The sequence below is a fragment of the Gigantopelta aegis genome, chromosome 14, assembly GCF_016097555.1.
Source record: "Gigantopelta aegis isolate Gae_Host chromosome 14, Gae_host_genome, whole genome shotgun sequence".
Classification (NCBI taxonomy): domain Eukaryota; kingdom Metazoa; phylum Mollusca; class Gastropoda; order Neomphalida; family Peltospiridae; genus Gigantopelta; species Gigantopelta aegis.
The window spans coordinates 9,789,398-9,814,246 of NC_054712.1; the positions used below are offsets into that span (position 1 = coordinate 9,789,398).

At 38.1% G+C, this 24,849-nt stretch overlaps 1 protein-coding gene across 2 annotated transcripts in view; it reads right to left on the reverse strand.

The window, feature by feature from the left end:
* Positions 1-24,849, reverse strand: part of LOC121388033 (leucine-rich repeat and coiled-coil domain-containing protein 1-like) — a 378,090-nt gene that overhangs the window by 329,570 nt on the left and 23,671 nt on the right. For both annotated transcript variants that reach the window (XM_041519233.1, XM_041519232.1), the window contains exons 8-9: positions 9,602-9,695; positions 4,579-4,738 (exon numbers count right to left, since the gene is read on the reverse strand). In XM_041519233.1, the coding sequence (XP_041375167.1) occupies positions 4,579-4,738; positions 9,602-9,695 (254 nt within the window). The remainder of the gene's footprint in view (positions 1-4,578; positions 4,739-9,601; positions 9,696-24,849) is intronic.

Here is a 24,849-nt window from a genome sequence, read left to right on the forward strand (position 1 = left end):
TTAGTTTCCATATATCAGGGGTGGGAATTGGTGAACTGTAAAAAAAGAGGAAATCTAGAGGGGTCCCAGAAATTCTCGGTTAAAATCTGTGCCATCTGACACATTTTGGAGGAAAGGACGATTAAAATGCGAAGAAATGCAATGTTCCATGAGAGGAAAACATCTGATATATATTATTTTGAATGAACCTTTCTGTTGTTGTAAATGTAACAAAACTTACAGTTTATTAATGAATTAGTATTTAAAAACATTTTATTTATCTTACTAAATTTAGCTCTATAGATCATCTTACATGACATGATTTATCTCGCAGGATGTCATACTGCAAAATATTTTCAAGGTTCATGGTACACAAATTGCACACAAAACTTGAATAAATATATATATATAGAGAGAGAGAGAGTAACTGATTTATAACATCTATTATTGGCTTAATCCTGAGACGATACGTACGGGGAACTCTGCAACGCTTGTCAAGCAGTATTAACCATTCATCACGAACGGGATGAAGCCCATCACACATTAACCTGTTATTACTTTATATCCTACAATCCATCATAAATAATCGCCCAAAATCATATTTATTCCTAATGTTTCATACTCCAGTGTTGTATGATCAACCCACACAATTAAGCAGGCCGTTTCCAGTACGACGTCAGGATTCATGACTATGTTAATAATGAGGGGGGGGTAATAATGAGGGGGGGGGTAGACTTAGCCTACTGGTAAATCGCTCGCCTGGTGTGCGGTAGGTCTAGGATCAATCCCCATTGGTGGGCCCATTGGACTATTTCTTGTTCCAGCCAGTGCACCACGACTGGTGTATCAAAGGCTGTGGTATGTGCTTAAAGACATTATCCCGAGTTGTTAGCCCTAACAAGACTTCATGTTTGTTCTCCCAACAAATAAAGGGGTGGGACGTAGCCCAGTGGTAAAGTGTTCACTTGATGTGCGGTTAGTCTAGGATCGATCCCCGTCAGTGGACCCATTGGGCTATTTCTCGTTCCAGCCAGTGCTCCACAACTGGTGTAACAAAGGCTGTGGTATATACTATCCTGTTTGTGGAATGGTGCATATAAGAGATCTCTTGCTGTTAATTGAAAAGAGTAGCCCATGAAGTGGCGATAGCGGGTTTCCTCTGTCAAAATCAGTATGGTCCTTAACCACATGTCTGACACCACATAACCATAAATAAAATGAGTGCGTCGTTAAATAAAACATTTACTTCCTTCCCAACAAATAAACACACATACTGCGTTCTCCTGTTTTTAAAACACCACATCTTACCGTAACATACCTTAAATTAAATACATGTAGTATTACAAAGCATTATATGGAAAAATATGTTTGGAATTACCTTTCGACAAAATTATTTCAAATTATTTCAAATTTTGTTTGGCCCATGTAGATAATAGTAACAAATTTGTGTATACCAAATTATTGTCAACAAATATTGATACTCCGATACTACAAAGCATTACGATGTCCAGAAATGCATTGAATTTAGAGATATTCATATTCTCTCTAAACCTCTCTAAACCGGACACCTTTGGACCAAGACAAATGTCCGGTTTTAAGAGGGATCTGGTTTAGAGAGGTTAAGTTCTGTCCTGCTTTTTAGAATGAGACTCTGTAAGACGTCTGGTTTTGAGGGAATTCCGGTTTACAGAGGGTTCGGTCTTGAGAGGTTTCGCTGTACATGTAATTTTAATAAGGTAAAAATTATTTATTTCCAAAATCCTTTTAAAATGGCTACAAACTCACGCTGGATAGTCCCTTTACAATGACTGTATAACTGGATTCAACAGAAAACTTATTATAATAATAATAATAATAATAATAATAGATTTTTATTTCAGATTAGGCAAAAAAAAAAAAAAAAGTGTGTTTCCGATTGCATCCCCCCAAAAATTAGGGTAGGTAGGTGGGGTTTTTGGGTTGTTTTTTTTTGTTATAAAAATTGAATACTATCATAATAACAATAATAATAATAATGATAATAATAATAATAATAATAATAATTATTATTATTATTTATCATCATTATCATTATTGTTATTGTTGTTGTTGTTGTTGTAGTAGTATTAGTAGTAGTAGTATTGGTATGCACTGTTTGTGTATTTCCGTAAATTAATGGGACATTTGTATTAATTTCGTTGTTCTTAATTTATATACTTTATGCAAACATTTGAGATGCATTAATAATAAGACCTGTTGATTTAAGTGAAGACGAGAATTAAGCTGAATTGATACGATTATATTTAATCGAAATAACCTGTACCAAGGCTATGTTCGTACATTCGGTTACTTCCGTGACCGACCAAGCTGTTCGGTGGTAGCTAATCAGGGGAAGGAACTCTATTACAAAAGCTTTTCCATAATTTCTCGATGTTTATCGGAAGGGAATTACATGTGCAAAATGTATCGTATAATAGTACGTAAACAATGTGCAAGGAAGGAAATACTCTTGTTTGGTGATGTTGTCCTCTTTTATTTTTACTTCTTTTTTTTCTTTCTTTTTTTTTCTCTTCTTTTTTTTCAGTTTAAGAGAGAAAAAAATTAGGGTCGGGGAGGGGGGGGGGGTAAAACTAGGGACGGTCGGTCGACCGGAAACACACCTTTTTTTTTTTTTTGCCTTAGTGATCCAGACAACCCTTCTGCAGAATAAGCCGGTATCCTGTTCCTGTCACTGTGTTTAATCTGTCAGTGACATTCAATGATTTCCTTACAGAGAGATTATTTTCCCTGACACCAGAGACATAATATAATGAATTGGCCCCATCTTAATTGGTCCTGGCTACATATTCATGAAAGAAAAGGAATATTAGCTAATTAACACTGGCCACTCATCTGTTTTTTTCAGCAGGTGTCACAATATCTGTTAGCTGTTTCATCAGGTGTATCGTCAGTGAAAAACAGAATTCATGAAAGCTGTTTTTATTAAATACAGGTGTTTTTAAAGGGATTGTCCCGAGATTGCAAGCACTAAAAGGTGAATAACAGTGAATTAGTCTTATAGGAAACTAAAATTATGTATTAAATACATGTAGTAGTGTTGATATAAAGTGCTCCTACTGGCAGTAGCTAGGGGGAATTTCCCTATTAACTCAGTTGGTAGAGCATTGGACTCTCGTACTGAGAGTATGTGGTTCGAATCCCTTCAGTGAAGGTTGATATTTTTCTGTTACATTTGGAGCCAACGTAGACACTGGGTGTGTTCTTAACACAAGAATGCAATTATAACCCAGTCAGGACCCGTAACAGTTCAACTGCCCGTGGCCCACAGCTCCGGGACGTAGCTTCACTTGAGGGGGGAGTATGTAGTAGCGTTGATATAAAGTGCTCCTACTGGCAGTAGCTAGGGGGAATTTCCCTATTAACTCAGAGCACTGGACTCTCATACTGAGAGTCTGTGGTTCGAATCCCTTCAGTGAAGGTTGATATTTTTCTGTTACATACATCTTCTTGTTTAGAATACCAGTATCTGTATATGTACATCCAATGTCTTTCTGGGTGTGTGCTAATGTCTGTAGATGTCATTTTTTATTTCACTTCATAATATTATATATTTTTTTCATACATATAAAATTATTGTGAGGTAAAATCCGGTTGGGGCTACTTCAAACATTAGAATGATGACAACAAACAGACACTGATAATACAGTGATATTCTAAAGAGGAAAAATAACATTCACCAATCCCATGACTTTCCAGGATTTCTCCAATCTATATGCATATATATGAAACTTGTGTTCAAGCTGCTGTAAATAATACATTGTTATGTATCATCATCGGGGCAGGACGTAGCCCAGTGGTAAAGTGTTCGCTTGATGCGCGGTCAGTCTAGGATCGATCCCCATTGGGCTATTTCCCACTCCAGCCAGTGCATCACGACTGGTATATCAAAGTCCGTGGTATGTGTTATCCTGTCTGTAGGATGGTGCATATAAAAGATCCCTTGCTGCTAATCGAAAAGAGTAGTCCATGAAGTGGCGACAGCGGGTTTCCTCTCTCAATATCTGTGTGGTCTTTAACCATATGTCCGACGCCATACAACCGTAAATAAAATGTGTTGAGTGTATTATTAAATAAAACATTTCCTTCATTCCTTCTAAACTGTGATCTATCACAATATAATTGAAGGATTTAAAAACATTTTAACAATGCACTTGATACATTTTTATTTATGGTTATTATTATTTTTCTTTCTTTTTTAAAATCCCACTGCCCCCTTTTCTTTTACCCCTTTGAATTTCATTTTAAATCTTGCTGATCTGGCAGATCCTCCTATTTTTCCTTTCGCTGCACTCTCCAACCATGACAGGTGCTTGTCTCGTGGCCATCCATGCCACACACCTGCCATTTCCTATCAGCTTTAAATATAGGCTAGTCTGACCAATTTGGAGTATTCAGTGCACTCGACACAAGTTTATTTACTGAAAATCATTATATCTTGATTCAAAATTGCACTGGCTGGAATGAGAAATAGCCCAATGGGCCATCGACGGGGATCGATCCGAGACCGACTGCGCATCAGGCGAGCACTATACGACTGTAAATGAAAATCCAACAGCTTACCTTGGAGACTGTGTTTGTACGGGTGACGCCGCGTCTCTCCTGGCCCTGGTCGACACCGTGGTCTTCGTGTAGCTCGGCAGTTTGGACCGTTTCGTTCTCCTCGTCAACGGCTTTCTCCTTCTCCCAGAGTCAGATCCACTCTCTTCTGTATCGTCTACATCTAAAGATATACATATACATATACATATACATATACATATACTTATACACATTTACATACATACACATACACATACACATACAAAACACATACACATATACATACAAAACACATACACATACACATACAAAACACATGCACATACACATACACATACACATACACACACTGAATTTTGGGATTTTGTTTTAGAATAATGATCAGATGTACAAAAGGTGTACATGAGGATGGGTGGGGGGATAATGATCAAATGTACAAATGGTGTACATGGGGGCAAGTGGTGGGGGAATAAAAATTAAATGTACAAAAGGTGTACATGTGGGCGGGTAGTGGGGGGATAATGATCAAATGTACAAAAGGTGTACATGGGGGCGGGTAGTGGGGGGATAATGACCAAATGTACAAATGGTGTACATGGGGGCGGGTGGTGGGGGATAATGATCAAATGTACAAAAGGTGTACATGTGGGCGGGTAGTGGGAGGGGGGGATAATGATCAAATGTACAAATGGTGTACATGTGGCGGGTAGTGAGAGGGGGGATAATGATCAAATGTACAAAAGGTGTACATGTGGGCGGGTAGTGGGAGGGGGGATAATGATCAAATGTACAAAAGGTGTACATGTGGGCGGGTAGTGGGAGGGGGGATAATGATCAAATGTACAAAAGGTGTACATGTGGGCGGGTAGTGAGAGGGGGGATAATATCAAATGTACAAAAGGTGTACATGTGGGCGGGTAGTGAGAGGGGGGATAATGATCAAATGTACAAATGGTGTACATGTGGGCGAGTGGTGTGGGATAATGATCAAATGTACAAATGGTGTACATGGGGATGGGTAGTGGGGGGATAATGATAAAATGTACAAAAGGTGTACATGTGGGTGGGTAGTGGGGGGATAATGATCAAATGTACAAACAGTGTACATGTGGGCGGGTAATGGGGGATAATGATTAAATGTACAAAAGGTGTACATGTGGGGGGGGGTAGTGGGGGGATAATGATCAAATGTACAAAAGGTGTACATGTGGGCGGGTAGTGGGGGGATATTGATGAAATGTACAAAAGATGTACATGTGGGCAGGTTAGTGGGGGGGGGATAATGATCAAATGTACAAAAGATGTACATGTGGGCGGGTAGTGGGGGGGATAATGATCAAATGTACAAAAGATGTACATGTGGGCGGGTAGTGGGGGGATAATGATCAAATGTACAAAAGGTGTACATGTTGGCGGGTAGTGGGGGGATAATGATCAAATGTACAAAAGGTGTACATGTGGGCGGGTAGTGGGGGGATAATGATCAAATGTACAAAAGGTGTACATGTGGGCGGGTAGTGGGAGGGGGGATAATGATCAAATGTACAAAAGGTGTACATGTGGGCGGGTAGTGGGGGGATAATGATCAAATGTACAAAAGGTGTACATGTGGGTGGGTAGTGGGGGGATAATGATCAAATGTACAAAAGGTGTACAAGGTGGGGGGATAATGATCAAATGTGTGTACATGTGGGTGGGTAGGGGGGATAATGATCAAATGTACAAAAGGTGTACATGGGGGCAGGTGGGGGGATAATGATCAAATGTACAAACAGTGTACATGTGGGTGGGTGGTGGGGGATAATGATCAAATGTACAAAAGGTGTACATGTGGTGGGTGGTGGGGGATAATGATCAAATGTACAAAAGGTGTACATGTGAGTGGGTGGTGGGGGATAATGATCAAATGTACAAAAGGTGTACATGTGAGTGGGTGGTGGGGGATAATGATCAAATGTACAAACAGTGTACATGTGGGTGGGTAGTGGGGGATAATGATCAAATGTACAAAAGGTGTACATGTGGGCGGGTAGTGGGGGGATAATGATCAAATGTACAAAAGGTGTACATGTGAGTGGGTGGTGGGGGATAATGATCAAATGTACAAAAGATGTACATGTGAGTGGGTGGTGGGGGATAATGTTCAAATGTACAAAAGATGTACATGTGGTGGGTGGTAGGGGATAATGATCAAATGTACAAAAGGTGTACATGTGAGTGGTGGTAGGGGATAATGATCAAATGTACAAAAGGTGTACATGTGAGTGGGTGGTGGGGGATAATGATCAAATGTACAAAAGATGTACATGGGGACGTGGTTAAAAAATCTTGTACATACATACTTTATGGGTGGTCACTTAAGGGTGTATACTACCAAATCAAATCCCATAGACGACAATAGTAACATATGTGGCTAAAACTCCTACCTGCAACGTATCAACCGACATAAACGCCACGGATATAAATACTACCACCCCTCACACTTAAAGTGAATCAGAAAAAAATGGGGGTCAAGCTGCTCGTTTCTGAGATAACGGGTAGCGTCTATGACTACCCTAGTTCCGCACAAAATTCGAGTACTTTTTTTTACAGGTACCCCATACATGTTTCAAGCACAAGGCTACTTGACACATTGATACTAGATGAAATAAAATTGCTTTTTTTTTTAACCCAGATAAAACTATTATTTTTTACAACCAACACACTCACATTTATAACCAATCACAGGACTTGTGGTGTTCACTTCTCTATCAAAAGTTCGGTGCACCTCCAACTTTGACCCAGCCGGAAGTTATTTGGTCTAGTACTACCTTAAGGACCACACTGATAAAGAGAAAGGAAATTTGTCGTAGCTACTCTTTTCAATTAGCAGCAAGGGATCTTTTATATGCACCATCCCACAGACAGGATAGCTTATACCATGGCCTTTGTTATACCAGTTGTGGAGCACTGGCTGAAACGATGAATAGCCTACTTCAGTTCAATTCAGTTCAGTTCAGTCCACTGACGGCGCCCTGTTCTGGACGGAAGAACTGACAGGTGTGTTCTATAACAACTTGCTTTGAATGCACACATTAAACTTCTTGAACTTGAACTGACGGGGATCGATCCCAGACCGAGTATATGCATCAGGCAAGCACTTTACAACCAGGCTACTTCCAGCACCTCACGGATATATATTTAAAAAGTACATTTTATCCTCGATAAAATTTGATAGTAGTGGTGGTTCATTTCCATACAACAGACATGCATGATAGTCAATGACTAATAATGAAGGCAGAGTTCATCAGCAAACGACAGGCAGCAATTTGTAGCAGCTGCCAAATTCCGCCACTGCCTCAAACCTAATTTTCATACTTACAATTATGGACACAGATATAGCTGCCTACTTTTCCCAAGCCTATTGAAATTCATTCTGTGGAACGCATGGGAAGCAATCAGCGCTTATTAAATTTTAATTTGGAAGCCAAACACTAAAAACTGAGCAGCAGTTCTTGAAATGAGTTTCAAAATTAGACTTCTTCCTACACTAACAGCGTAATGTACACCCTGAAGCCTATTACCTACATGCTGCTATAAGTACGAGGCATTTTTATTCCAGACTTCCAAGTTTAAGGGGAGCTATCACTCTCACTCCATCACTCCCCCGAGACCAGTTCAAGGAGTAATTTTTAGCTCCCCTTAGCATGTAAATTTAATAGTATTAATATTTATCCTATAACTTACCCATGATATCCATGTCATAAACCCATGTGATAATTTACTTTATTAATCCGGTTAATAATGGTATGCAAATTTGGAAGGTCTCTAGGTAATGTGTTGCTGTGGATGGGTCATTTGCTTACAAGCCAACAAGACCTGTGTACATGAGCATAACATTTTCAAAGATGTTTAAAATGCGTGACGTCAAACTAATTTGTGCTAATCGTGATGATGTCATATTACTGATGGCTGCAACTTTAGTACTGTGATTTACTAAAAATTTAATTAAAATGTTATTTTAGAAGTGTTATAGGATAAATAGAATTCGCTACTCGTGTTTTTTACTATGTAAAATATCAACCTCGTCTAGTTAATCGGTATTTTTCCTGGCAAATACCGATTAACATAGACTCGGTTGACATTGCGCCGAGAGCTGTCCTCAGTTCAGCCAATGAATGTTCTTCCTAACGTTCACAAACTATTTGGTGTTCGACGTGTCCATTTGGTTTAATGTGAAGCGCATAAACCAGTCTAACAGACGTTTTGTTTTTGCTCGGTCTGGCTGAACTCAGCCCTTGAGATAGCCTACATGTCTTTTGGCCCTGAACTGGCATGTGTATTCAAATTGATACGCAGTGTCGGTCTGTTTTTATTACTTTGGTTCAACGATTTTACAAAGTTAAAATAACAACTTGCAGATCTTCCAGACTTTGCTTTCATACGTGTTGAATGCATGCCGTTGAAATTAATAACTGTGATTATTAAAATAAGCAAATATCATTAGGCCTACGCTGTATTCTGAATGACACCATTTCTCGTTACTGGTCGCGAGATCGCTATTATGCTAACTGCATATTTGGTACTATTATTATGTTTGAGGTGTCAGATAGATTATGTAACCGTTTGTTGACATCAGAAGATAGAAAATGGCTGAGCCAAAATTTTAGTTACTTGCAAATTTTATTAGCCTTTAAAAAAAAATTAGCCAATGGCTAATTTGGCTACCAACAGCACGAGCCCTGGGTGTTGTTAACCATCTATTCTATCTATGTATCTATGTATGTATCTACCTATCCATGTCTGTCTGTCTGTCTCTGTCTCTCTCTCTGTCTCTCTCTCTGTCTCTCTCTCTCTCTCTCTCTCTCTCTCTCTCTATCTCTCTCACTCTCTTTAGCATGTAAATTTTATCAATATGGTAATATCTTAATAATCTAGATCAGAGGAGCAATTAATCACTGCCCTCAATTTGTTTCAGGTTTATTATACATTTAAAAACAATTATCTATACATTTGACAATACCTCCAACACACAATATTTTGTAATTAGAAGGGAGACACATACCTCTCTTAGCGACATGTTTAGTAACTGGTTTCTGGCTGGTAGCTGAGCTGGATGTCTTGTCTGTCGATTCGGCTTCTAGGTTGACAAGGCGCTGCTGGAAAACAGGAATCCCAAAGAATTAAATAGTCTGTCCTGTCATCAATGTATTTGGTGTCATTCATAATTGCATCCATAGATGGTCACCTCAATACGTTAAAAATATTTTACAAAAAATTAAACAATTAATAAAATTATCTATAATTTTAATTTATTTTTTAAAAACGTTTTTTAAATATCCAATATGATATGATCATTCATAGATGCAACTATACACCAAGTTTCATTATCTAGGACATAATTTGTAAGAAATGGGGCAGGACGTATCCCAGTGGTAAAGTGCTCGCTTGATATGCGGTCGGTCTGGGATCGATACCCATCGGTGTGCCCATTTGGCTATTTCTCGTTCCAGCCAGTGCACCACGACTGGTATATCAAAGACTGGTATGTACTACCCTGTCTGTGGGATGGTGCATATAAAAGATACCTAGCTGCTAATCGAAAAGTGTAGCCCATGAAGTGGTGATAGCGGGTTTCCTCTCTCAATATTTGTGTGGTCCTTAACCATACATGTATGTCCGATGCCATATAACCATAAATAAAATGTGTTGAGTGTGTCATTAAATAAACCATTTCTTTCTTTCTTTCTTGTAAGAAATGCACCTTAACAGAGCTACATGTAAATGTAACAGAGCTACATGTATATGTAAATGTAACACAGAGCTACACGTAAATGTAACACAGAGCTACACGTAAATGTGACACAGACCTACATGTAAATGCTAATTAATTAATATGCATTTTTCTTAATTTCTTCTTCTTTTTTACTGTAATGAGCAAATATAGTTGCCATGTTATACCAAGTTTCTGGTATAAAACAGGGAAACCCTGTAGTACTGATCAATAAGCTATCGGTTTGTTTGCTTGACAAAATTTGCAAATTGTTGCGACTTACAGATGACATTGTGTTAGTGTTTCATTTATGACGTCACAGTGCAAAATACTTGTGCTTACTACTGCCTAGTGCTTGATTGCCTGTAAACACTCCTAGTTTGTGTATTTATCTTTATTTATTAACTGACTGAAGCAATAAAACCTTTATGGCACTGTGATGAGACCAATATGTTTTATGAACCACCAAAAATAATATTGACATTGGCCTCCGGACTTGGTTAATAATATTTGTTTTGCTCCATAAATCATCGTATCGGTCTCATCACATTGTCATAATTGTTTAATATGTATCGCCACTATATTTATAGCTTTCATTTCATTTTATTCATTTGAACTTATTGTCATGCTTATATCCAATTAACTCATTCTAGCCAGTGCTCCACAACTGGTATAACAAATAAAGGCCGTGGTATGTACTATCTTGTCTGTGGGATGGTGCATATAAAAGATCCCTTGCTGCTAATCGAAAACAGTAGCCCATGAAGTGACCACAGCGGGTTTTTTCTGTCAATATCTGTGTGGTCCTTAACCATATGTCCGACGCCATATAACCATAAATAAAATGTGTTGAGTATGTCGTTAAATAAAACATTTCCTTCTTTCATATCCAATTAAGGTTCAAGCACGCTGCCCTGGGCACACACCTCAGCTATCTGGGTTGTCTGTCGAGGACTGTGTTAGTTGTTAGTGGTTATTTTTAGACTTGTAACATAATAAAGTAAAATACATCATACAAGGTGAACATCATTATAGTTTACTAAAGCTTAGTTAACATTATAGATGTATCTTTCCTTTTCACATCTATGGACACAATACTTCAAGAAAACCAGTCCAATCTAACAGTTACGGGTTTGTAACTGGCAACTGAGTCATGTAATATAGTGTATCGGTACAGATAGGGTGTATATATATATATCCTAATACAGGGATTTATCGAGGCATTGTGGATCCAAACCCTGGGCCCTATATATCCAAAAGAAAGTGGCAATGAAAATCCCCAATTTATGTACTAAAAATGCCATATATATATATAAAATGTTGATTCTAATAACTTAAATTAACAGTGGAGTACTGCATCATTCAGTGGCCTTAAAGTATTAAATTACATCCCTAGTATGATTTACTCATTACTTTTCCAAATCCCATCTGACATGGGACACTAATGAGATATAGTGGATAAATACCTGTAATACGTATTATATAACCCTTTGAATCATCATTTATCAGGACACCGATCATACTAAGCACCCCTACTAGACAGAAAACTAAAACTAGTCTAGATAGCAAAAAAACACACCAACAAAACAAAACTAGTCTAGAAATAAAAAGCCATCCAAAAAGACAGTACAGTGAAACCTCTTGAAACCAGACCCTCTGTAAATCAGAATTCCCTCAAAACTGGATGTTTTTCATAATCCCCTTTTAAATATCCGTGCAGAAAGAGAACCTCTCTAAACCGGATACCTCTTAAAAACGGACATTTTACTTGGTTCCGAGGGTGTCCGGTTTAGAAGAGTTTTACTGTATATGGAAAGAAGAAAATAAAAATAAAAAACACAGTTCAGAGAATATTTTTAATTTTTAATGTACATGTACTCTCTTAATCAAATGTTTACATTTGTTTTTCCCATGTCTTTCATTCTTATTAATTTGTCTTGGCCTTTTATAAAATCATGTTATGCAATCCTCCATTCTTCCAATTTCATCCACGTTTTTTGTTTGTTTTGTTTGGGGGTTTTCATTAGTCTCATTCGTCTCACGAGATGTTTGTTTCACAACTTCTGACCCTTTGTTTCCTTTTCAATTTATTTTCGTGCTTATATCCAATTAAGGTTCAAGCACGCTGTCCGGGGCACACAGCTAAGCTATCTGGGCCGTCTGTCCAGGACAGTGGGTTAGTTGTTAGTTGGTTAGTGAGCAAGAAGAGGATGTAGTGGTCTTACACCTACCCATTGAGCCCTTAAGAACTTGCTCTGGGTTGGAGCCGATACCGGGCTGTGAACACTGTACCTACCAGCCTGTAGTCCGTTGGCTTAACTACTGTGCCACTGAGGCCGGTAACTTCTGACCACACTGTTGACCACTGAATATCAGCTTACAATTTGATATCATCATTATTGAACTCAACTGTAGTCACATATCCATTCTACGTCCACTAATGTCAAGTTGTCAAAAAAAGGACATTATGGGAGCTCAAGTTACTGCGATATTTTGCACATAATATCATACACGGAAGTAAAAAAACTTTAAAAATTTACAAAATTGAGAGAAAAAACCCAAATTCATACAGGAAGACTTTAGAAGCAAGGGCAATAAAAACTGGCATTAGTTTGTGAAAGATGTCAAACACGGTTATTTAAGATGTGAAGGCTTCGTGTTCTGTAGATCATTGATATGAAAAAAACCTTTTGTTTTGTTCAACGACACCACTAGAACACGCTGATTTATTAATAATTGGCTATTGCATGTCAAACATTTCGTCATGCTATAAATATTATGGTGATACATAGTAAGCAAATATGGCAATATGTGATAAGACTGATATGATGTTTTATGGAGCAAAAAGAATATTATTGACCGAGGCCGGAAGCCAATGTCGATATTTATTTCTTGCGCTCTATAATTAACATCGTATTGGTCTCAGAACAGTGCTATATTTGTTTTATTACTTCAATCATTTAAGAATAAAAACAACCCCACAAACTAGGCCTATTTATAATAGAAGGAAGGAAGGAAATGTTTTATTTAACGACACATTCAACACATTTTATTTACGGTTATATGGCATCAGACATATGGTTAAGGACCACACAGATATTGAGAGAGGAAGCCCACTGTCGCCACTTCATGGGCTACTCTTTTTGATTAGCAGCAAGGGATCTTTTATATGCACCATCTCACAGACAGGATAGCACATTCCACGGCCTTTGATATACCAGTCGTGATGCACTGCCTGGAACAAGAAATAGCCCAACGGGGCCACCGATGAGGATCGATCCTAGGCCAAGCGCACATCATATTTATACTAGAGCTCTAACAATACGGCGATACAGTATCGTATCACCATACGAGCGCCACGATATGATACATTTGGACAGGACAGCTGTATCGCGATACAATACGATACATTCAAGTTTTAAAAATTGTCGGTAAAAAAGGTAAAGCAGAAATTTACGAGCTTACGAAAATGCATAGTAGAGCAATGAAAACATAATTTCATTTTATTGTCAGGTGACAATAAAACTATCCTGTAATACAGCTTGAGTCATGTCTTAAATCTTGATTCAGGTTATCATGCTTCATAAATTTGAATTAAACAATTTAAATATCGATGATTGATATAAAAAGTATCACAATATGTATTGTATCGCAACCTCTCATATTGTTACAGCTCTGGGGCCTAATTCACAAAGCCCTCTTAGGCTCTGTTAGACAACAAAGCATCCTCTTTGCAAGTCTTTTAGCACTGCACTGCGAGATCTGTCTTCTATAGAGATTTGGGGCCTGATTCACAAAGCTCTCTTAGGCTCTGCTAGACAACAAAGCATCCTCTTTGCAAGTCTTTTAGCATTGCACTGCGAGATCTGTCTTCTATAGAGATTTGGGGCCTAATTCACAGAGCTCTCTTAGGCTCTTCTAGACAACAAAGCATCCTCTTTGCAAGTCTTTTAGCATTGCACTGCGAGATCTGTCTTCTATAGAGATATGGGGCTAATTCACAAAGCTCTCTTAGGCTCTTCTAGACAACAAAGCATCCTCTTTGTAAGTCTTTTAGCACTGCGAGATCTGTCTTCTATAGAGACTTGGGGCCTAATTCACAAAGCTCTCTTAGGCTCTTCTAGACAACAAAGCATCCTCTTTGTAAGTCTTTTAGCATTGCACTGCGAGATCTGTCTTCTATAGAGATATGGGGCTAATTCACAAAGCTCTCTTAGGCTCTTCTAGACAACAAAGCATCCTCTTTGTAAGTCTTTTAGCATTGCACTGCGAGATCTGTCTTCTATAGAGATATGGGGCTAATTCACAAAGCTCTCTTAGGCTCTTCTAGACAACAAAGCATCCTCTTTGTAAGTCTTTTAGCATTGCACTGCGAGATCTGTCTTCTATAGAGATATGGGGCTAATTCACAAAGCTCTCTTAGGCTCTTCTAGACAACAAAGCATCCTCTTTGCAAGTCTTTTAGCATTCATGCACTGCGATATCTGTCTTCTATAGAGATATGGGGCCTAATTCACAAAGCCCTCTTAGGCTCTTCTAGACAACAAAGCATCCTCTTTGCAAGTCTTTTAGCACGGCACTGCAAGATAGCAAAGTGGCGAGAGTTTAGTGAATTACGTCCCTAATTTATAAGCAGTTTTTCTTTAGTATGCAATAAGTGATCTTTTATATGGACTTTCCCACTACATGCACTGCATGCACTGTATCACAACTTTTGATATATCAGTACTGGGACACTTGTTGGCATATAGGGGATTCGATCCTACAATCCAGCCAAGCACTCTACCAGCTTTTGGGGGCCGGATATAGCCCAGAGGTAAGGCCCTAGCTTGATACATGGTCATTCTAGGATCGATCCCCGTTGGTGGGGAAAATTAGGCTATTAAAATATATGTTACAATGGTTCCAATAAAGTGCATGTCCAAACTGCTAGCCAACAGTGACGGAAAGGAAAGGAATATCTGTTTAACAAAAGAGTTTGTTTTGTTTAATGACACCACTAGAGCACATTGATTAATCATGGCTTCTAGATTATGCTAGCCCCACTCCCATGGCTAGTGATATTCAATGTTGGGCTAGTAAATAACTACTATCACCATGCCTGATGGCTAGTAAAAAACAAAGTTGTAAAATGCTGCATTTATGTCTGTTTTGTAAATATGACTTTCTTGTCCCATTCACTACCCAAATCAAAGGGTTATTAAGCTCTATCTCCCTCTTTAGGTGACATACCTGCATCTGATTGTATTTATTAAAGTTGGTCTAGTGAATTTATAACCATGGCTAGTAAATGTTTTAAGTCACTGATCCCACGGCTAGTAAATGTTTTAAATCACTGATCCCACGGCTAGTAAATGTTTTAAATCACTGATCCCACGGCTAGTAAATGTTTTATATCACTGATCCCACGGCTAGTAAATGTTTTAAATCACTGATCCCATGGCTAGTAAATGTTTTATATCACTGATCCCACGGCTAGTAAATGTTTTAAATCATTGATCCCATGGCTAGTGGATTTTTATAAAATTTTGTAAACATTTGGTAATTTGGACTCGTCATCTTTGAGGAACCCACTACATTTTTCCATTAGTAGCAAGGGATCTTTTATATGCACCATCCCACAGACAGGATAGCACATACCACAACATGCAAACATAGGATATATAATCCCTTTAAAATAATTTGTAATATAAATGGTATCTAATGGTCACTTATGTATACGTAGTATTTTTTATTTGTTAATTACATACATGAAAAAACTTTTGTTTTATTTAATAACACCACTAGAGCACATTGATTAATTAATCATCGGCTATTGGATGTCAAACATTTGGTCATTCTGACTTGTAGTCAACAGAGGAAACCCGCTACATTTCTTCTAATGCAGCAAGGGATCTTTTATATGCACTTTCCCACAGACAGGAAAGCAAATACCACGGCCTATGACCAGTTGTGGGTGCACGGGTTGAAATGAGAAAAAACCCAATCAGTTGAAATGGATTAACTGAGGTGGTTCGATCCTGCGACGCAAGCACCTCAAGTGAGCACTCAACCGACTGATCTAGAAACCCACCCCTTAAATACATGAATTAGTGTTTTCCCTAGCTCATTTTAGCATGGTGCAGCACCATGCCTTAATAGTCTAGCACCATCATGTCTTAATCAGCACCATGCCTCAATAGTCTAGCACCAACATGCCTTAATCAGCACCATGCCTCAAGTCTAGTACCATCATGCCTTAATCAGCACCATGCTTCAAGTCTAGTACCATCATGCCTTAATCAGCACCATGCCTCAATAGTTTAGCACCATTATGCCTTAATCAGCACCATGCCTCAATAATCTAGCACTATCATGCTGCCCTGAGATTAAAGAAGCCTTTTTCAGTAATTAATTCTAAAACTGTCTTTATAAAACACCCAAAAAGGTATTATTAATTAATTAAATATGCCTTTTACATCTTTTGCCATTCATTTATTAAAGCAAGCGCATAAATTACATCAATGTTTATTTAAAAAAAAAAAAAAGAAGTATTTTTAATGAAAAACAAGTGCCCCGAAAATAGTGAAAATGCCCCAAAAGTGTTTAGTCTACCATGCCTTGCCTAATTTCAAGGGAAATCACTATGAATGCATGACCAATGCGAGCACAACACAACATCATGTCATCCCTTTATCAAGGCAGCAGAAATGGCTCTTGAAAAAAGATACCTGTACGTACACACACAGGGTATGATTAAAGGGAACATGTACCATTCATTGCAGTCAGTGTAATTACTGAGGTCGGCCAGTGACAGAACAACAGGCAGATGTGTGATTGTCCTGCATCAAAGACATAGATTATATCCTCGGGCTTAATTAACTTTATGGAACACAAACACACACAAAAACTATTCAGTGCATACAAATACACAGTGTACTGTTCTCGTTGTGACATATTAATTAAGCTCCATTATAAAAAGGGGTAGCTAAGTGGTAGAGCGCTCGCCTGAGGGGGTGATGGATCACAGGGTTGATCGCATTTGATGTATTTCAAGTTTTTCCCATCCCAACCAGTGCCCCATGACTGGTATGTACAGTCCTGTCAATGGGAAAATGCATGTATAGAATATATCATTTTGAATTATTGGTACACTATGGGAAGGCACCAGAATATTTACGCCCTCTTTGCCTCCCTCCTCTTTCTAAGTTTGTTTTGTTTAATGACATCACTAGAGCAGCAAGGGATCTTTTATATGCACCATCCCAGACAGGATAGCACATACCACAGTGTTTGATATATAGCAGTCAATGTGCCCTGCTTGAGATTTTTAAAAAACCCAATAATCAGAGAAGGATCCACTGAGGTGGTTTGATCCTACGAGTCTCTGTCTCTTTCTCCCTCTGTCTGTCTGTCTGTCTGTTTCTCTCTCTCTCTCTCTGTCTCTCCCTCTCTGTCTGTCTGTCTGTCTGTCTGTCTCTGAGTATGTGTGTGTGTGTGTGTGTGTCTCTCTCTCTCTCTGTCTGTCTCTCTCTGTCTTTCTCTGTCTGGTACACTGGTACTGAGGTCTCATTAAAGAAATATTTATTTTCTTTCCATTACGAACCCCCCCCCCCCCCCAAAAAAAAAAACCTCACTGAAAAACAGAAGAAAAAACACCCCCCCCCCCCCCCCCCCCCCCCACCCCGACACAGACAAAAACAAATGAAATGTTTTATAACCAATCCTAAAAAACCTAGTTATTTTTGGTCCTACATCATTTATTTGTTTCAGTATCTGTAAATGATAAAAGAGAAGAAGAAAGAAAAAGAAGAAAAACTCCAGGAAGGAAACATAAACTAAGCTAGCATTAGCTGAGTGGATTTGTTGACCTGGTATTAAATCATGGGCTGACGTGAACCTCTAATGAACAAAGTCCACAAAAACAACATGGTGGCCAGGCCCATAATGAAACTTTGACATGTGATTATAATCTACGTCAGGTGCGTGTATCGGATTATTCGCACTATCAAAAGAGATCACAGAGTGATCTCCCCTGAAACCTACAAGACAAACAGACGCACAAGCCAGGAGATGGAACGAGTCTTCCCAGAGTGCCTTCAAGATACTCATCATAAATTTTGGTGTCCTGTTTCAAATTTGGCTATTTCCTACATTGCCTTTGGGACTGTGGCAAAAATCATGGTGCACGCAATTTTAGTCCCAGCCAATAATACACTGACATAAAACTGGCATTGAGAATAAACAAGTTGCTTATATAATGCATGGTCTAGCTGCTCTGCCTTTTGACATGTTTACAATTTGGGTATCGAATACAGCCAGTCTTGAAATATATTGATGAGCAGATCATAGGAATGAAACTCCCAGTAAAGAATGGTTTCAGTTTTAATGGATTTTTTCCTCTCCTTATTTTGTAGTTCTTCTTAGATGGGCTAATGGATGACATTTTGACAGATCGTAAGTGACAACTGATCAGAAAAGAAAAAGAAAAAGAAGAAACCCCCAAAAAGATTTTATCAGTTATTATTAATACAGAATGAAACATTTAAAAGTGCAGTAAACATGTCTTATTTTGCTATTTTTAGATTAGTGATAGAAGAAGAAGAAGTTTGTTTTGTTTAACAACACCACTGAAGCACATTGATTAATTAATCATCGGCTATTAATTGGATGTCAGACATTTGGTAATTCTGACTCGTAGTCATCAGAGGAAACCTGCTACATTTTTCCTAATGTAGCAAGGGATCTTTTATATGCACTTTTCCATAGACAGGAAAGCACATACCATGGCCTTTGACCAGTTGTGGTGCACTGGTTGGAATGAGAAAAAACCCAACTAGTTGAATGGATACACCGAGGAGGTTCGATCCTGTGACACAAGCACCTCAAGTGAGCACTCAACCGAGTGAGCTAAATCCCGCCCCCTCATTAGTGATAGAAAGAAAGAAAGAAATGTTTTATTTAACGACGCACTCAACACATTTTATTTACAGTTATATGGCGTCAGACATATGTTTAAGGACCACACAGATTTTGAGAGGAAACCCGCTGTCGCCACTACATGGGCTACTCTTTCCGATTAACAGAAAGGGATCTTTTATTTGTGCTTCCCACAGGCAGGATAGCACAAACCATGGCCTTTGTGTTGAACCAGTTATGGATCACTGGTCGGTGCAAGTGGTTTACACCTACCCACTGAGCCTTGCGGAGCATTCACTCAGGGTTTGGAGTCGGTATGCCTCGACTGGGATCCGAACCCAGTACCTACCAGCCTGTAGACTGATGGCCTAACCAAGAAGACACCAATGCCGGTCATCATTAGTGTTAGATACATGTAACTAAAAATATAATGTATCCTACACATGGCTCAAACTTAAGAATTTGTTACTTACAGCAGTTTTTAAGTATTTTTGCTGTAGGTAAAATGTTTACCTACAGCAATTTTAAACTAATACCTCTTGCAACAAAAACAACCAAATACTGAAAACATTTATCACTTCAGATACCGACTTTTTATCCAGTGGCACAAAACTGCTGTCAGTTAAATTAAGTTCATTTCAACTTATTTTTGTCCTTATATCCAATTAAGGTTCAAGCATGCTGTCCTGGACACACACCTCAGCTATCTGGGCTGGCTGGCCAGAACAGTGGGTTAGTTGTTAGTTACCCATTCAGCACTCTCCCCTGAATTCCGCGATTCCGCGGATACGGAAAAGTTTGCAGAATTTGTATCATCGTGCAGAATAGTTGTTTGTCCACGGAAAATCACTTTTCATGCAGAACACATGCAGAATTAATAATTTTAAGTCATGGAATTTGTCTTAATCACTGCAAAATGTTTGATGTTTCTGAATTGTAACATTAAACATGGAATTTTAATAGTGTTTACTTTCCATACAGTAATAAATAGAAGCATAAAGCGATATGCAAATGCTGTGACCAATTCAGCAGATTGTGAACGGAGTTTCTCTTTATATAATTTGATCTCAACAGGAAGATGAAGATCTCAAATCCAGAGACAATCAGAGCTTTGGTTTTCCTGTACCACAACGAAAGACTCAAATATGACAAGTCTCTGGCTGAAACAACAATCTTTAACAGCAACCAAGTCTTTGCCCTCTTAAGAAATATGGATGGAACACATGAATATGCAATAACTGACCAAAAAGAGAAGAAAAAATGTTTCTGCTAATAAAGTTTTTTTTTCGGTTGAAATTTTCAAATTATAAAAATTAATAAAAAGTTTCATATGGATGCTCTCAATACAGTTTTGGTCAGTTTGGGATCGATCCCTGTTGGTGGGCCCTTTGGGCTATTTCTTGTTCCAGCCAGTGCACCACATCTAACAGATGTTTTGTTTTCGCTCGGTCTGGCTGAACTCAGCCCTTGAGATAGTGTACATGTCTTTTGGCCCTGAACTGGCATGTGTATTCAAATCGATACGCAGTGTCGGTCTGTTTTTATTACTTTGGTTCAAAGACTTTACAAAGTTAAAATAACAACTTACAGATCTTCCAAACTTTGCTTTCATACATGTACATGCTGAATGCATGCCGTTGAAATTAATAACCATGACTATTAAAATAAGTAAACATCATTAGGCCTACGCTGTATTCTGAATAACACCGTTTCTCGTTACTGGTCGCGAGATCGCTATTACACTAATTGCATATTTGGTACTATTATTATGTTTCAGGTGTTTGTTGACATCAGAAGATAAAAAATGGCTGAGCCAAAATATTAGCTACTTGCAAATTTTATTAGCCTTTTAAAAAAAAATTAGCCAATGGCTAATTTGGCTACCGACAGCACGAGCCCTGGGTATTGTTAACCATCTATTCTATCTATGTATGTATCTATCTATCTATCAATGTATTTCTCTCTCTGTCTGTCTGTCTCTCTTCTCTTCTCTTCTCTTCTCTTCTCTTCCCTCTCTCTCTCTCTCTCTCTCTCTCTCTCTCTCTCTCTCTCTCTCTCTCTCTCTCTCTCTCTCTCTCTCTCTCTCTCTCTCTCTCTGTCTCTGTCTCTGTCCCCCTCTCTCTTTATCATTACAGTACACCCTTTCCAATCTATCCGCCTCTAATGCTACAGTCAGACTACCAGCTGACAGTTGGACAACTTTCAGTTGTCACGACTTCTACGACTGTCCAGTTGCTAGTCTGAGTGCTCTTACAACTTGATTTTCGTCGTATACGACTTCTACAACCGATTAGTTGTTAATCTGAGCGCACTCATCATAAGTCTGGAAATTACAGTGCATTTGCAACCATCAGATTGGTCAACTTCATTATGACAGTTGACAGTCTGACACTAGCATAATACATACAAGATGTTATCACTATCATAACTATAGCTATACATAAAATAATGGATACAGATTTTCAAATTTCACAAAGAAATTGGCACTATTTTCAAAAGTAATCGACTAGTAGCTGCTATGTTTAGCCCCATATAAAGCATTGATGTTTGAAACTCACATAGCCATTTTGTGCTTCACAGAAAAGTACATAATTCAATTATTTAACAATCAGATGGAAACTCTACGTGTCCATTGACTGCAATCTGACAGACATGCAGATCTTTTTTTCTTCACATTTAACCTATAGCTAACCCTGTGTAAACTAAATATAGTAAAGAAGGAAAACTGAATTGCTTTTTCCTTCATGGGAATAGATGTATTACGTTACTATACTAACCTAAGAAAACTTTTTATTGTATAACATTTAGTGAGATATCTTAAAATATCAGTGAAATAAAAGTGTTATCAGTCACTCAGTGACGATGACACATTTTAGAGTGAAAATTTCACTATTTCACTCTAAAATGTGTAAGAAAGCCGTAACTATTTTGCTGCTGGCATTTTAAAAATAAAGGTAAATTGGCAAAAGTTATATAATAAATAGAAAATTTTATGTTTTTTGTCAAATATGATTTATATCTCATCCACTGAAGTTTGCAATCATATCACACTTATCGCGCAAGCACATCTCATGAGATATGATTGCAAACTTCACTCAATGAGATATAAATCATATTTGACAAAAAACATGAAATATCTTAGTTCTGTGACAATATTTAACTATCAGATGGTATTAGCAGGTGGTGATCTACTAACCAAGAAAATGGGATTTGCTTACATTTAAATGGGTTCCCACAAAGCAGCACAAATGTTGAAATGTGGTTTCTCTGATCTTCAACTGAAAACCCACAAACCCGTCTTAATTGTTGACAGCAGAGTTGTCGGCATTCATGGCATCACCATTTAATTGTTTTAAAATTTATAACAATGAATGTGAATCAGGTTAAACTTTTCTCTTTTTTTACTTTCTATTTTGGCCAATCATTCTAGTGGGAAGTCCCTGCTGATACAATTCTGATTACTGTCTAGTTAAAAACAGACATCACACTTCCTCTGATGACTGCAAGTCATTAATTACCAAATGTTTGACATCCAATAGTCAATGATTAATTAATCAATGTGTTCTAGTGGTGTCGTTAAACAAAACTAACTTTATATGGTATCAATATGGAAATATCTTAAATTGCTCCTCATAATTTAAATTAGGAATTTATCATATCTGTCAATGTTTTTTATGTCACGGTCTATAAATATATAAATTCCAGGTGTGGGATCATTTAATTTCTGCCCATTGGACTATTTCTCATTCCATTGTTTACTTTCTGCCCATGGGACTATTTTTCATTTCATCCAATGCACCATGCATGACTGGTTATCAAAGGTCATAGTATGTGCAATCCTGTCTGTGGGATGGAGCATATAACAGATTCCTTGCTACTATTTAAAACTATATGTTAAAATTACCAAATATTTAACATCCAATAGCTGACAATTAATAAATCAATGTGCTCTAGTGGAGTTGTTAAATAAAACAAACTTCATCTTTTCATTTAATTTTAATTTATTTATAACAAACGAAGGTGGAAAAAATCACAATTGATATAGCAATAAAAAACTAACAAAAATAATACCAACCCCCCCCCCCCCCCCCACCTAAAAAAACCCAACAACAACAAAGAAACCGCCAAAACAAGGGTTAAGACATTAAGCTAATTTGACAATTAAAGCATATAGCAGCTTCTATGTGATGTGAGCATGTCCATGAATTACATTTTGTCATTTGTGGGGATAAAACAAGGTTAACAATCAAATACGATAGTAGGCGTTCACTAATTGCAATTACAGAAGCACCGGTCACCTGCCAGGCACTCGGATTGCTGAAACCCATTGTTTGGAGAAAAAAAACCTTTCTTGTATCCTGTTCTGTGCAATTTCAGGTCATGCAGATCACAATCGAAAGCATTAACTGAAGAGCTGTTTGTGTCAATTACGTTTTTCTGACCCCATACAAGGATGTCTAAATAGCTGGTTTGTTTCCAGTAATTGAATATATTCATGACTGTAAAATAACTTTCCTGGAATGTACACATCCCCAGTAGGTGAAGAAATTACACTCAGGTGCTTATAGGTCAAATGTTTGGAAACATTTTCTGATTGCCCCACCCCCACCCACCCCCTCACCCATCACAACCAGTGCCTCATGGCTGTTACATCAAAGGCTGTGGTATGTACTGAGGATGTAGCTGGTATATCAAAGACTGTGGTATGTGCTGAGGATGTAGCTAAGTGGTAGAGTACTCGCTGTAGGTGCGATGGGTTGTAACATTGATCAGCCTCTGTCTTTTCTCCCATCCCAGTCATTGCAACATGGCTGGTATATCAAAGACCATGGTATGGTCTGTCCTGTGAGAAAGGGCATATAAAAGAGCCCTTGCTGCTAATGGAAAAATGTAGTGGCAGGGTTCGAATTTCACCACGGCACCGACGGCAATTGCCATAGTTGCCATCCTTTCTTGTCGTTATGCCCCGAAAATATTACAGCACCGGTGGCAAGAAAAGTGCTGTGGTGCCTTACCGGGTTTGCTACCATGCCCTTCCCATGCATTCCACAATAATATAATATAATTTAAACAATTGTTTTTTTTAAACCCAGCATTTTATTATTTAGCGACAACACAAAAGGTGGCATGAATAATCACATCTAGCGAGGTCGACTTGCTTGTTGACACACAAGGTGACAGGTCGGTTATACTTGGATCTAAAATAGAACATGCTTATATGCCCATAAAAAATAATGTTATTTACAGCAGTTTAAAGTTAAAGCCATTTATAAATATATTCTTTGTGACTTACACATTATTATTAATTGTTTATTTACATTTGGTTACCGTTCTTGTCCTCACACAAATTAACTAATAATAACACTTTAGAGCACATCAGAATCACGTGAAGTGTTTGTGATCAGAACACCTGGGCCGAGTTCAGTGATACTGAGCAGATAAACGGCCACTAAACAGGTTTACACATTTCACAATCTGATTAAAATTAGCTCCACTGGTTAATAGACCAACAGAGCTAATTTTAGTAGAGCTAATTTTAATCACATCGTGCATTTCACACCACAGTAAACCAAATGGCCACATCGGGAAACAATCAAATAGTTAGCGAAAATGTTCGTTGGATGAACTTGGTACACAAGTCT